Source organism: Actinia tenebrosa, unplaced genomic scaffold (genome assembly GCF_029948245.1).
Source record: "Actinia tenebrosa isolate PJP-AT-01 unplaced genomic scaffold, QUT_ActTen_1.0 PGA_scaffold10__47_contigs__length_13832649, whole genome shotgun sequence".
Lineage (NCBI taxonomy): Eukaryota > Metazoa > Cnidaria > Anthozoa > Actiniaria > Actiniidae > Actinia > Actinia tenebrosa.
This window is the reverse complement of record NW_028292570.1, coordinates 5159755-5175704: the sequence shown is the minus strand read 5'-3', so window position 1 is coordinate 5175704 and position 15950 is coordinate 5159755. Positions and strand designations below refer to the sequence as shown.

Sequence of the window (15950 nt, the reverse complement as noted above, 5' to 3'; positions counted from 1 at the left end):
AACCTTAGTTTCTTCCACGAAAATGTCAAATATACTTATTAAATGCTTTTTTAATCAATTCACTCATTCCCTGATTCAATCACTTCTTCTTTCATTCCCCCTTTTCACTTTTTTATTTACTTATTTCATCACTCACTCATTCATTCATCCATTCTTTCTTTATTCATTTCTCATTGCAGGTTCAAGAATTGGGTCTTCAGACCCAATACAGAGAAGACAATGGGTCTTTCAAGTTCGTAAGAAAGGTAATGGCTCTCCCTTTCTTACCTGCCTCAAAGATTACCATCATGTTCGAGAAACTCGAAAAAAAAGCATCAGGCAGAGCCTTGACAAAGTTTGTGGAATATGTGAGGAGCACGTGGATAGAGAGCTCGGTCTGGCCTCCCTCATGCTGGTCTGTGTTTAATATGGCAGTAAGAACAAATAACAATGTTGAAGGCTGGCATAATAGCCTAAACAGGCAAGCCAATGGGCGATGGGCAATGCCTTTCTACCTCCTAGTTGGCATTCTGTATAGAGAGGCATGCCTTACGGCAATAAACATTCGCCTTGTATCTGAGGGAAAGCTGAAAAGAATTCAGCGTAAAAGGTATAGGCTCTTACAAGCCAAGTTGTTTTACTTTTGGGAAGAGTATGCGGAAGATCAAATTAATGAGTGGCAGCTTCTAAAACGCTGTGCCCACTTGAATGGGCCTAGAGCTGAGTGATTTAGTAGTAATAGTTGTTATTTTTAGTATTTTACTCCGGTTTTCATCTGAATAATATTGCTATATCAATGTATTTTTTTGTATTCATGACATAATTCAACCTCTTTCGACTGCAATGTGTTTTTTGATAAATGTACTATATTCATTAATCTAAATGTATTTTAATAGTATTTTGGCTTTAGTTAATCGGGCAAAAGAAGATATTGCTTTGCCATGATAAGTCAGACTTGTCGGGTAGATTACTAAATTGGTTGTAATATTAGGTTGTTAATAAGACAACTCTAAACTAAATTTTATATAAATATATTCGTAATCTCGCGAGATCAGCTAGATACTTTGATAAAAGAGATGTGTAATTGTAAATAAGCTTAATTCTCCTAATGTTGTTAAAATAAACGATTTTTGTTTTGATGGATTTGTGTTTGTGATTTTTCAAACTGTTTGTATATTATGGTAATATATATTAATTAGTATCGAGAAATTCAAGTTACTGTTGGATTTGGACGAAAGCCAATTTAGCGCGTTTTCTTCCTAAATTCAGTTTGATGACGGAAAAACTGTAAACATTCAACAGATGTTTGCAAATGAGAACAATTACCTTTATCATATTCTATCTATAAGACAAATTGTCGTTTTGTAGTTTCAACGTTAAGTTCTATTTCATCCGAAGCAGATCGAGTCGCGCGCATCCGCTCCGCTCTTTCAATCACTAATACTTTCTTTTTTTTTCGTCGAGTTTTTTCGATTGTCCATGTAGTTATATTTTTCCTGAAACTTGAAGTAATTTCAATGAGAAATAGTAAGTAAATACTCGTTCAGTTCTGCCTATACGCTCAGCGTGTTCACAAAGGTTCGTTCACAAAATGGGTAAATATATTTAAACAGCAGACTTCTATATAATTTGAAAACACATCTCACCCTCATGATATGTTTCATAAATACGAAATTTAAAGCATATCATAATGTGTAAGCAAAAAAAAAAACATTTTGATGCTGGTCGAAATTGCAACGGGTCGAACTTGATTATGTTGCGGGTCGAACTTACCGGGTCGAAAGTGCAACGGGGCGAAACTGGCGCAATTCCTTTGATGGACTTCAATTACATAAATTCTAATTTTTGTAAGGCAATTGTGAGGTTCGCTATTCTTCGAGTCGGGAGCCGAGTCTGGAGCCGAGTTGGGAGCCGAGTTAGGAGTCGAGTTAGGAGTCGATAGGAGCCGAGTTATTTAACTGCTGATCAGTGTACCGCAGGCTCGAAGTTTCAAAATGGAGGACAGCGACTGTGTGAGGTAAGAAAATAAATTATTCAGGAATCTGCTTTTATCATGCAAAATACTTGCCATCGTGAATATATTAAGTTTACAAATAAGTCCCAAGACTGTATAGGTTGTAAGTGCTCATTTCTTTTTCGTGAAAAAGATGTTCGGGTGTAAGAGAATCGTAAGCGGAAAGCTTCGAAATCTCACGGCATGGACGGCACGTATGTTTCAACGATAAAACGTTTATAAAAAACAATATTGAAATGTATTATATTCTTTTTTTTTAGCAAAGAAGAATGCATAATTATCGAAGGTATTTTAAACCTATTTTATGTGGTGTATTTGCTGATTTTTTACCTTCTTTTTACTGATTATGTTTGTCATGTGCGTCCACGTTGTCATCTCGAAACTGTCATTCCATTTAGATTCTCCAGTGAAAACGCCTATAGCTGCACAGTGCATCACAATATCAGGCAAGAATAAATCATAACTTCTCTTGCTACTTCTGAAAACTTTCTTATTCGATTTTGCTATTTATAATTCTGTCATTCCATTTTATAGATTCTCCAGTGAAAACGCCTATATCTACACGGTACATCACAATATCAGGCAAGTATAAATAACTTCTCTTACTTTCTTATTTGATTTTGCTGTTGATTGTAGGTTCTTAATGTGTTATAATATGAGGTATAGTGTTTTGTTTATATCGTTTCGTGCATGTTTTTGCTTGTCCTTTGTTTTTTTCTTTTCCTTTTTTATATTCATGATAATAATAGTACTCCCAGCACAAATAATAATAGAGTCATATTAATATATTTAATAATTGGTTTGTGAATTTGTGCCCTAGACTCTCCAATCAAAGATTATCCACAAAGGTAAGAAAAACACACTTTATTGTTGTTGTTGGTTGTCTCAGTGCAAAATTTAAACCTCAAACAAAATCCTATTATACAAGGCAATACTACATATGACTAATGATTATAGAAAATGATGTACTTTATAGGTTGTTTATAGCATTATTATATAAACATTATTCGATTGATGCCTTTCATGACTCACTTCTTTCTGAACTTCTCTTTGTGGATTAAATGTTTCATTGAGATAGAGTGCTTGCAATAAACTTGTCAAGGCTACTTTAGTAGCAATTAGCACATAGTTAGCTGTGCTAAATGCTTTTGTTTTGACTATTGGTTTCAAAGATTTAGTTTGTGCACTCTATTTGATATAATTAATATTTAGATCTATTAACTATAACTTCCATTTGATGAAATGGTTCCATTGGCTTGATGATTGCAGATTTAAAGAGGATGAAAAGCCAAAGCAAGTTTTAGGTATGTAATATTTTAGATTGCATATAAGGTCTTCCAATAATTGATATTTATATATTATTGATATATTTATTTATATAATTATAGCAGTGTTAGAAGGATTAGCAGAATCAAAGTATATTGGCATGCCTCAATCTGATTCAGAGGACAATATAGGTAAGCTACTGATTGCTTTGTTTTTAAGTTGATGTTTAACAATACATATATTAAATCCACTGTATAATGGTACATAATTATATAGCATAATGCTTACAATGAAAGTGTTCTTGTTGTCAAAAACCAAAAATTGATATTTACATTATTTAGCAGATTTAGAAGAATTATCAGAATCAAAGTATATGGAGTTGTCTCAATCTGATTCAGAGGATGATAAAGGTTAGTAATAAAAATAATATTATTATCAATAATAAAAATAAATACAAATAATATATTTTAGAGTTCACATAATGCTTACAATGCTTATTGTCAAAACAAAACCATTAATTTATGTTTACATTATTTAGCAGATTTAGAAGAATTATCAGAATCAAAGTATATGGAGTTGTCTCAATCTGATTCAGAGGATGATATAAGTAAGCTTAGCTATTGAATGTTATCTTGACAGCTGTAAAAATGTTACATTAAAATCCATTACATGTATATAAATAGTTATAATGTCAATCCATGCAAATGTGATGAAAATTGTTAATGTGAAAATTACTATTTTCTCAAGGTGATCCCAAACAGTGTCCTGATTGTAAAACTGTCTTCTCAAAAATAAGCAACAGAAACAGGCATGTAAAAAGAAAACTGTGCAAATTTAAACAAAAAAGGTATGTATATGCTTATATTAAATACCAGGGATGCTCGTCGAAAATTTTCAAAAAGACCCCTAAAATATACCGAAAGTTTCGATCTACCAGATCAAATAATTTTACTTTTACTTATAAAAGCGCCCAGGTTAAGAAATATGGATGCGCTCTTTCTCTTATTTTCTGGCACCCTATGAGATACCAGAAAATGCTGATCTTCAAAAATTCCCTAAAAGACCCTAAAAGATACCAAATCACAAATTTTTACCCCTAAGAGATATGACAAGCATCCCTCGTAGTTTTGTACAGGATTCCACCCCCGCCCCCCCCCCCCCCCCTCCCCTCTTCCCCCCATCCCCGGGCGTGCTGGTCACTGCCATTTACTTGCAGCTGTAACAAAACTTATAAACTTTGCTAATATTACTAATATTACATGGTAAACATAGTTTACAATATACTTGTATAATGAAGCTATTAATAATATGTATTTAGGATGTCAACAGTGAAATCAACTAAACGAAATACTGGCGAAAGCACTTCAACTAAGGATATGTAAGTATCAATTGCATCTTACATAAATATTACATTATGTACTCTATCATGTAGCTTTTTTTTTTAACTTTACAATCACTTTCACATGATACTTCAATGTGATTGGACCATTATCTATTTTGACTTGTACATTTCTGGAACTGATTCTTTGACAGACGTGCATACACAGTAGTGCCAATTGGAAAATTACTGTAGTAGGAGTGAAAAGACTGTTTTTAATTTAACCACAGGAAAGTCTATACAACTGGTATCAATAAAAAGCTAGTGTAATAATAATTTATATTTACATTACAGGACACGAAAAAAGTTGACCCCAGAAATTTGGGCAGGTTGTGATATGCAGGAAGTTACTACATTGCCACATGACATTGATGGGACTTGTTGCTATAAACTCCAGTACGACAAAAATGCCATGATGAAAAGCACAGTTGATGGCAGACCCTGGTGTTCTTGGATAACATCTAACAGATCCAACTTTCAAGGAGTACGTCGTATAGCATCATGCAGCGGAACATATGAATGTGTCAACGAGAAATGCCCATACAAGCACTCATTTACAAAGAACAACAAAGTAAACTTTGAAAGACAAGGAGAAAATGTGAATTGTGCATGTTGTGGGTATGTAGCCAATAGAATTCCGTGTCTTGCCAAGAAGGTTTGGGAGTTTAATGATGCCTTTGTCAATGTATACCATTATGGAAACCATACATGTATCGCAAAGAAGATAACCCCATCAATCAGGAAAGAAGCTGCAGAGTTCTTCAAAGCAAATAATTCAGCTAAACCATGTCAGTTTCCTTATGAAAGTCTACGTAAAATGCTAAAAGAGGGCAAGTCTGTTACTGAAGTGTATGACAATGCATCAAAGATGGCAAAGCTCAAAGATATCCAAAATGTAAAGCAGCAAGTTATGAAGGAAATTAATCCAGCTGGTCATTCATTTGAGGCACTAGCAAAAATCAAATCAGAAAGTGACAAACATGATAAATATTTATTGTGGGCTGTCCAAGATGGCCGATTGAGCAAAAACAAATTGACGTATGTGTTTCGCACTAGCAAGGAGCGTATTGAAGTTGCTGCATTAATGCAACGAGATGGTATGCATCCCCTTGCTAAGGAGTTTTGCTATTTGGATGCAGAGCATGATAAAGTGTTAGGAATGAAAACCATCAATCTAAGTGTGCAACATCCTACACTTAAAGAGATGGTAACTCTTGCAAGTATGGATTGCGACACAGAAAGTAAAGAAACCCTTTGTGAATTTTGGAGTCACCTGAATAGTGTAAGTTTTTTAACACAAACTGCATATTGTTCAGCGCAATCTACCATTTTCTTCAAACTTATACAACCTGCCCAAACATTCCTGCATAATTTGAGTTTTTATAGTGACACTAATTTGGACCCCTTCACGAAAGGCCACACATTATCTTCTAACCCTTTAAAGTACTATGACCCTTAATCATTCTGTTTATATCTGGAATTAATTGTCGGGGTATAAAGGTCATGCATGTGACCAAATTGGGAAATCCTGCTTGGACTGGTAGCTTATGCATTGTTGATGAGTTTAATAATGTAGAATAATTTTTGTGAAATGATTGTTTATTAAGGGATTTTGTTTTCTTTGTTTTAGGCCTTAACAGAATTCACTGGCAATGCTCAGTATATTTTCGATCCGCATGGAATTGTCAGCGATGAGCATGGTGGGAAATCGTGCAAGTATTCAGATAATGCTCAAGGAAGAATTGCTTGAGAGGTCAAAGTCTTGTGAGGTTCACTTTTATGATTGTGCTCACAAGGTTTCTAAGGGTACTTGGAGTCCACGATCAAAAGCGGAATTTCTGGAAATGGTTCATGCTATTTACTGTGCAGAAACACCAACTGCATATGAAGTGAAGCGCCGCACTCTGATGGACTGGGCCAAGGAAAAAGATAAGAGAAAGCATGTTAAGAATTGGTTTAACAACTTCTGGCATGCAAGAAGGTACATAGACTTTTATTGATGTCTCTGTAATGTGCTTTTTTTAATTGAGATGTCCACCCTGAGCATAGCTAAGCTTAGCGAGTAATGATCTGAAAAAGTCATGAAACTGCACACATTTTTTGTGGATATACACATGTTTTGATATATGTTAAATACTTTGGTAATATTTCTATTGCAGATTCCATGTGTTCAGAGCATTTAAAGGACCAGATGCACCAAATACCAACATGGCAGAAGTGGGCCATTCACGCAATGCAGTGCGTGGAGCCAAGAGGGATTCGCTGTCAAGAGTAGCAGAGGATCACATTGTTGAGAGTGCCCTTTTGAAGGCAAAGTTAAAAAGGTATGGACATAAATAAAGTGTGGTTGAGTGATATAAGCACTAGTGACTATAGTGTGCCAACTCACTGATCATGAGTTTCCATGAGTTTTATTTACTTTTTTATAAGTGCATGAACCAGTGGACATATTAGTATCACTTGGGGGAATGGGGGACAAAAGCTATCATATATCAAATTAAAGCTTATCATAAAAAGATTCCAAAATGTATGATAGTATGGTGGGCGTGGCAGATGAGGGCTGTTGAGCTTATTATATGTGATATTATAACTGTCAAAACAAATCAATGATAAAATTTTGGTTCTTTGGTTATACTGAAAAATACCAAAATCTAATTTTTATGAAATTGAGCTTCGTAACATTGAAGGTTTTGTAAAACATTGTACATTACTTGTTTTAAGATCCCAACTCACCTCAATGCAGTTGAAGTAAGTAAATAATGTTGTGCTTTTGTTTTTGTTTGAAAGGTTTGAGGAAGGGTCCTACTCTGGGGGTAATTGCCATAACCAAAGGCAAAAAGACATGGCCACATTGAGAAGGCAATTGGATAGAGCAAGCCAGTTCGCCAAGGATCTCGGCAGTAACAATTTGAATACAGAAGCATACAAAGCAGGGACACACATTGAAGAAAGGTCATCCCATAGAGTCAAACAAAGGGCTGTTAGTATGCAAAGCATTGTTGACGATCTGAGTGGCTCTGATGATGACAATGATGATGGGGGTGGACAGACACCCCATATTCGCAGCACCCACCGAAAAAGGAAGACGCGTAGTAAAGCATTTCATGAATCGCTTAAGAAGGCAAAATATGCCAATATCATGTTAAAGAATGTTCACCACATTAGTGATTACCATAAAGTGTTCGAGGTTGAGCAAAGTCACAAGACCAGACTTGTCCACATCGGAGAAACTGTTGAGTGTGATTGCTCTTTTGCCGCAGGAGGGGACATCTGCCACCATGTGGTGTGGGTGATGCTGAAAGTACTGAATGTACAAGAGCAGGACACGACTCTACATCAAAAGGTGCATACAAAGGCAAGTCTTAAAACAATTGTTGCACCACATGTGCAGCAACCAAAATCCTACCACCACCCACAGTCCCAGTACCTCTGATGGACTCAGCTCCTCCAACCATGACGTCAACATGGTCACACAAACTCTTGGTCCCCAGTACCCTCTAATGACTCAGCTCCTCCAACCATGGCATCAACATGGTCTCACGAACTTCTTGGTCCCAGTACCTCTAATGGACTCAGTTCCTCCAACCATGGCATCAACATGGTCTCACAAACTCTTGGTCCAGTACCTCTAATGGACTCAGTTCCTCCAACCATGGCATCAACATGGTCTCACGAACTCTTGGTCCCAGTACCTCTAACCAAGGACAGCCTGTTTCCAGCTTTCAAAGCACTGGTGGTTATCGTCAGCCATGGCATAATAGCCATCCTTTTATGATAACCAGCATCACAAACCGAGTTAAGAAGTGTGCAGTTTGCCCGTATTACTTCCGGGATCCAATGGGACCCAACCTTTTCTTGGATTAGTAATCACCACTTGGAGAAGGATGTTTAGTATGAAGAATGGAGTGAAGCATATATCCACAGAAAGCAACCGCTACTACCACTGTCTGTGGGGAGGTGTGTAAGAAGCACGTCAATCCTTACATATCTCCATCTATGATACACTGTGCGCCTGGGTTAATGTTAGATGCATTTCAAGAGGAGTTCCTCATGGACATCAACATGTATACTCCTTAAGTGCGGAATTTATACATTATAACTAGTAATAGGACAGCAAGTTTCTCGAAATTCTGCACTTAAGGCGTATAAAGTCATATAATGTGATCTTTACTACTGTATAGAACTTTATCGCGTTTTTTATTGACATTATTGTTTTATAATATATACACATCGAGTTAATGTTTGTGCATGCATCTATCTGTACTGTATTTTTCTATGCATAATTACTGATCAGCAGTTTGCAGCAGTTGCCGAACCATAGTGATAACGCAAACAAACAATTTTTTTTCAAATAATTTGTTTATGTTCCTAAAAAGATTATATTATAATTTTTCAAAAATTAATTTCAATAAAGATGAGTGATTATACTAAATAATTCCCCAAAAAAGTCACTTTAAATATTTTAATAAATCGGCTCCTAACTCGGCTCCCAACTGCGGCTCCCAACTTCGGCTCCCAACTCGGCTCGCAACTCGGCTCTCAACTCGGCTCTCAAACTCGGTGTTAGTTTGTCTCAAGGGTTTCGCACTCTAAGTTGTGGCCATATGGTCGAAGTTCCTTTGGTGCACGATCGCTGTGGAAAAAAAGTACTCTGACTGCTCTCACACAGTGGAAATACGCAAACTGCTTTATTTGCCCTGAATATTTTACGACCATGCCCGTATTGGTGGTGGTAATTTCTGGAATTGCTCCTGTACCTGGCCTGAAAGCCTAAATCTAGTTGACCTCATTGCCAGTGAATAGAAACGTACATACTATTCGACAGGTAAACTGATGGTGCCTGTCAACACTGCAATTTAGAGCTCGAAATCATAGTCAAACATGTACATTAATTATGACACCAACTTCATTTGTAAGAAACAAAATATTTTATTTCACTTTCAATAATTCTACAACAGCAAATCCAAAACAATAACAATATGTCTTTGGTATAATTATTTTCTATGGCGGCGGATAATAGTACATTCGAGATCCCCACTGGGTACTTGCTGCTGTCCAGTAGCTAATCCACTTTGCTGTTCCCCTTGTTGTCAGTTCCATTTCCGGACCGAGCGCATTAAAAATAGTGTCTCAGTTCAGAAGTGGTGAAAATTCTTGGTAAATAATCTTTTCCTAGTTGTGGGCCTCGTAACTTTGCGCACTGCCATCATCCGGAAGGGTTTGAATGGAGTCCAGAGAACGCGGTTTGGCTCCTGATGAAGATCGGCTGGTTTCGGACTGACATGGATGGCAGTAGTTTGCCGCCTCATTGTTCACTAACTCCGTATCCACTATTTCAATTGCCGATTTGAGTGATGTCCATTCGTCTAAAGTCAAAGACACTCCTGAGCTAGTTAGAACCGTCTTCCCGCTCGACAAATCTTTTTTCTGTTTGCGGATACATATTTTTTCTCCCTATCGAACATCCTTCACAAAAATAGCGTATCCACGGTCTCCTATTTGTATACTTTTCAGATGACATATTAAACTTATCCGCACTCTGGCTGGAGTTATAGCTGAGTGCAAGTGGGGTTTTTCCGACGAAGGTGATGAGCAAGTGATTCTGCTGATTTTGATCGGGCTTTTAACTTTTTCTCTGCATAAAAATATGTATTCAATTTCATATTTCAAAATTCCCGCCTTGGTGAATTGCAAATTCGTACTTTGACCCCTGTTCTACAATTCCATTTCATTAATCCCCTAAAATATTTCGCTCATCTTCATGATCACCCCTCCCCTCACATTCTCCAAGGGTATTCAGGAATTTAGACCACCCCTCCCCCTACATTCTTAACGGGTAGTCAGGAATTTAGACCACCCCTCCCTAGCTACTACGGTATATGGGGGGGGGGGTTCACTACTTACAATTACTGCGTGTTTTGTTTTCTTCTTACGGTTTCTGGCCGTGTGTGATTTCTTTGAAAATAAGACCTTTCTTAAGAGTTTCTGGCAAAATAAATAAGCTTGGGCGTAACATTTTTCCGCATTCTAGACGTGCCATTTTTTTTCGAACCACAGGTTAAACTGAACCTTTTTGCGTGTTACACAGACGCGCAAAATCTGTTTTCAATCTGCAGTAGTCTGCATGCAGTTGACCAGTGTACTAGTAACAAGAAAATAACGCGAGATAATGACGTTGTCTGCCAAACTTTCATGTCTTTTTCTTGTCCATTATTAATTTTCTGCGCTCTCTTTTCTCTTCCCTTTCTTTAACATTGCTTTTCTTTCGTAAAAAGACCGTGGTCGGCCACGAGGATAGATTACGCCCTTTGCATCGGTCTAGCCCGAATGTTTGTAAGGTTCGAAAAGATTGTTCACTTTTGTTTCATCTCAAAAGTGGGCAAGTCAGTTTATCAGTGGAGAGTGACCCTATTCGTGGTGTGACAACGTGACAGCGTGACAAACCTACAGAGGATTCATTTTCTTTGTTTTACTCTTCGAAAAAGTTCATAAGTATCCCAAAGGATACGAAAGGAATAATGATGATATCCCGGACGAGTTTCCAAAAAATAGCTGTTCATTCCCCTAGAGGTTTGTCACGTTCAATTGGTAAAACATTGTCACACCACGGATAAGGTATTAGGCAAATGGGTCAGGTTTTCGTTGTACTGACTATTGGCCCACTTACACAAAATGCAGGGCGAGGCATCAGATTTTTCTCTTTCGTAGTTGATGAATACCGCACAGGACTGTAACTTTTGTGAAAGATTTGCTCTCAAACGAGCTACATGCTATACAAATGAGCCTGTAGTCGAGAATCACAGCGGTATTCACCGAAGCACAAAAAAAATATCGCAATTATTTTTCATGCTGACTACAAACGCTGAACTTCACATGAGCCGAACCTAAAGACATGAAAGAAGACCGCCTTATTATCCGTTGCTTTCAATTAGGTTCGGCTCATGTGAAGTTCGACGTTTGACCTAAGTCTATACGTTGGGTTACCTGTGACAGAGAGACACACATCACAAGTCTGCTTTGTACATAGCTAATTGAAATTCACGTCGTAATCTATCTGCCTCCAGTTGTCTGAAGTAAGCCGAATCTTCGTCTCTGTTTAGATTTTCTTGGAAATCACGGATTTCTTTTTCCATTTTTGACGGAGTTCGCGACGCATTTGTCTCATGACCTAAAAAAAAAAGAGAGAGAAAGATCGTAAGGTATTGTCCAGGGCCCGGTTGCACGAAGCCTGGATAGCGCTATCCGGCGGATAAATCTTATCCAGTGAATAAGTCGATGCTGTTATCCAATAAATTTATCCACTGGATAACATTTGTCCGACGGATAGCGCTATCCACCCTTCGTACAACTTGGCCCAGATCGACATTTAAGAAGTTTACCAGGAGAAAATGAACTAAGAGCTTAGTTCATATTCTCTTGATTTTACCCTACTACTGCAGATAGGTCAATAAATCCCTTGTGGTACCCACCCTCCTCTCCTCAGGGAGTTAAAACAAAGACTCCTTGAAATAGCAAATAAAAAACGGGAAACAAAGATATGGGTAGGGAAGGAAAGGAAAGGAAAGGTAGGAGAGAATGGGAAAGTAAACGAAGGAAAGGAAAGACAAGTAAAAGAAAGGGAAGAGAAGAGAAAACAATAGCCAAAAAATGATGATAAAAGAAATATGAAGAAATGAAAAATTGGCATAGTTAGGAAATAAAAAGAATGAAAATGGAATAAAAATAAATAAAAATGGAAACAAAATACACGCTAAAGAAAGCGAAAAAAAAAAAGGGGAAAAAACCCGAAAATAATTGTAATCTACAGTAAATAAAATGATTTCGTATTAAGACGAAAAAAGAAAAAAAACGGGAAAAAGAAAATCAAAAGAAAAGGAAAAACAAAACAAACAAATAAAAAAGACAAAAAAGGGGCCAAAAAAAGAATATTAATTAAAAAGAAAAAAGGAGAACAAAAGAAAAACCTCATATGCATACTCAAACTTTACCTTTTCTTGTGCCTCTTGACGTACTTTAATTTCATTTCTTTCCTCGAGTCATTCCCTCAGCTAACATGGCGAACTGGTCTTTATAGCTGGTTACGAAGTTAAGCAAAATAACCAACAAACCTGACAATTACGGTTAGCTACCCGGGAACAATCATTATTTGAGTCGGAGGGGCGCGGAGGGGGGGGCGGGGAGGGGTGGAGGAGAAAATGCTTTTGATGCAAAAATTTTTCCAGGCCCCAACCTAATAGCGTTCATGTTTTTCGGGTACACCCCCTTCAATCGTTTAAACCAATCCTCCCAATCCTCCTTTTGACCTTCAAGGCACACCCCCCCATGTTCCCCCTTAAGACAATTTGACCCCCCTTTTTCCTCCATTTTACTCTTATGTCAACAATTTTCTTCTCTCTCACCCCCACCCCTCACCACCCCCACCCCCCTCCGACTTAAATAATGACTGGTCCCTTATTGAGCGTTTCGAGTTTACAAATATCTTAGTAAAGGGTGATGCTGCCTTAGAGATATTGGCGACCGTTAAGATTTGCAAAATCTACGACGGCGACACAAGTCGCAAGTGTAAATAGACGTTTTGCTCCATCCCGTTCCGGTGCTCCCCATAATCCAGCTTAGGGAACGCCTGTGGTTAGATGGCAGAACAATAAAATCCCTTTTCTCACGGGAATGGAATTCTTTCTTATGTAAAACGATTGTGTTGTTCCTGCAATCTAACATGGCTGCCGTCACAGATGGTGCCAAACCTCTATAGCTGTCGGAAGGCAGTGCATGCACTAACACGCAGCGTCGTCTTAAAATAATTGAGGGTGTGGGAGGGTGCTGCCCTTGTAATGAAACATCTGCAAATAGACCTTCAAGTCTTCTCGACTTTACTTGACAATGTTGACTTTACTGACATCGTTCTGAATGACAATCTCCAATGAACAGAATTTTCCAAAGAGAAAGTATTTACACCTCCAGTTGACGTCGTATTTTTAGAGCCAGACAACAATCATCATCATCATTTAGTTGCAATAATAAGGATACTAGTTTTCCAGTGATTCTATCTCGTTCATTGTCGCTGTTCCAGAGCTTGTCGTTTTTCTTTGGCATATTTTTTTTGCAGCCTCTCGCACACGTTGCTTTTGAATTTCAGAGACCTTCTTGGAAAAGATTTTTAAATATCTGAAATGAAATCAAATAAACGGTTTGAGCATAACGCGAAGCAGAAAACACGTCACTAAACCAAATAAGGGTTTGTGCTTTGACCTAACTTACTTGCTCTTTCTTTCTTTTCTCTTCTCTTCCCGCGTTCGTCTCTTGAGCATCTTAGAGCGCTAATCCAATGTACTACTACGCTAAGCTGGTAAACTCGTCGTAGTACCACCGCCGGTTCTTCGTTCTCTCGCTCCTCTTACTTTTTTCGCTTCCTTCTGGTCTCTTTCCGTTCTCTTTCACTCCGCGCCGCTACCTTCCTTTTATTTTCGCTTCTCGTTCATCTGTTTGTCTTGACAGCACGTTCCACGTTCCTCACGTTCGTGTTCATTCACGCTGACGAGGTTAGAGGAGTAATCACGAATGAGTTTACTACTGACTTGATTGTTTTTGTTTTCATTCCATATACACAAACCAGTTTTCTTTTTTTTCCAGTTTCATCACATTCAATCATTCACCGCACGTGTCACATTCCCTAGAGTATCACATTTCTTTTTTAATGGATATGTAGTCCCTTAGTCTCCTCTGAAGCCGTTCTTAGAAAAGTTTGGAACGACACATGAATATGGATACACACTCAACTTTAACCAATGTTAATACAATAGAGAATGAACAACGCGGACACGTGGTCTAAAATGGAAAATATCACGCCAAAGAGGTCTAATTCAAGTACTTGTATTTTTGGTACTGTACTGAGGACTGGTATTCTTCTTCATTCATAGACCTTGGAATGTAGAGACTCTTGCCATCAAGAGCCGGCCTTCTCCCATATCATATTTTGTGACAAGCACGCTTGATTAAAAAAAAAAAAAAAAAAAAAAACAAACAAGGGTTGAATTGGAAATTATAGTGTTGAGTTTTGGCGGGAGCACGAAGGAAACATCGTGACCCGGTGAAAAAACCCTGAATCAATGGATCTAAAAGGAATGGATGGAGAGACCTAACCACAAACTCTACTGACAAGTGATGCCTGCTGAGTCAAAGGAAATTGAGCCTGAACTGACCCCCGAGGTGAGAGGTGACGGCACAAGTGTACAATCACACTACGTCATTCTCGATTTATTTTCCTCAAAAGTACCATTGATACAACCCTCTTATTGCATTCGATGCATAAAAACCGCTGTTTTTGAAGACTAGCAGACGCTTTGCACAGGCTTAGCCTCTTTATATAAGGGCCCGTCCACACGTACCGAAATTTTTGTATCCTCTGTCCCGCGAAATTTATTTTTACGGATATGGTTGCTCCGCACACACGTGTCCGCAAACTTTTGTATCCGTATTATCCGTAAGATTTTACGGAAACAGATACGTGTGGACGTTGTGAAAACGTCGATTCGAATACGCTGCGCGTGGACGCAAAAACCCATTTTCTTATCCCGCAAAATACGCATTGCGATACAAAAATTTCCGGATACGTGTGGACTGGCCAAGTCAGCTATTCCACAGATCCATTAAAAGTCCTTGGGATTTCAAAAAACAATTGGTATGTTCAAGCAAGCTGTACATTCTTTACATACAGTTGACTTTTTGCAAATGATTTGCCTCTTAAACGAGGCTAAGCCTGTGCAATGAGTCTCAGTCATAAAAACCAAAAACAAACAAAAACAGCGGTATTTACCGAGTCAGAAGAAGAGACTTACTCATTCTGTTGATTAGTTTCCCTTTTCCTCCAACTCCTCTTCTTGAGTATTTCCAAACAACTTTCCTGTCCTTTTCTCCTGCTTCTTCGTCTTCTTCTTCTTTCTTCTTCTTTCTGTCTTCTTTTCCTTTTCTTTCTCCATACTACTACCAGCTGCCCTTTGTCTTTCTTTCTTTCGTTGGCCTCTGTTTTTCAGGTCTTACTAAGAATGCTGAGTTTGCCTGGCCTGTTTTTTTTTGCCACATTGGCGTGTGTGTCTGGGGCGAGACTTGAAGAAAGGGGAATACTCTTCGAAAACGATGGTAAAAGCAGCTTCCCTGGAAATCTGGAAAAGTTATAACGTTGTTGTGATCTGGCCAGGTAAAACATTAGCAGCTTTATTTTTGTTTTTTAGAGTGAGACAATTACATTGGTTACCTTTTTGTTACAATGGTCAATCAACATAACCATCATTACCAAACCACCATTCTTCATTATCA

The 15950-nt window shown here is 38.0% G+C and overlaps 1 protein-coding gene across 1 annotated transcript; it reads left to right on the top strand.

The window, feature by feature from the left end:
* Nucleotides 1-6349: 6349 nt before the first annotated feature.
* On the top strand, nt 6350-8119 carry LOC148912834 (uncharacterized). The gene is made up of 3 exons (XM_089026853.1): nt 6350-6618; nt 6797-6961; nt 7425-8119. The coding sequence occupies exons 1-3, from the start codon at nt 6365-6367 to the stop codon at nt 8068-8070; spliced, it is 1065 nt and encodes a 354-aa protein (XP_088882979.1). The 5' UTR covers nt 6350-6364; the 3' UTR covers nt 8071-8119.
* The last annotated feature ends 7831 nt before the right edge of the window (nt 8120-15950 follow it).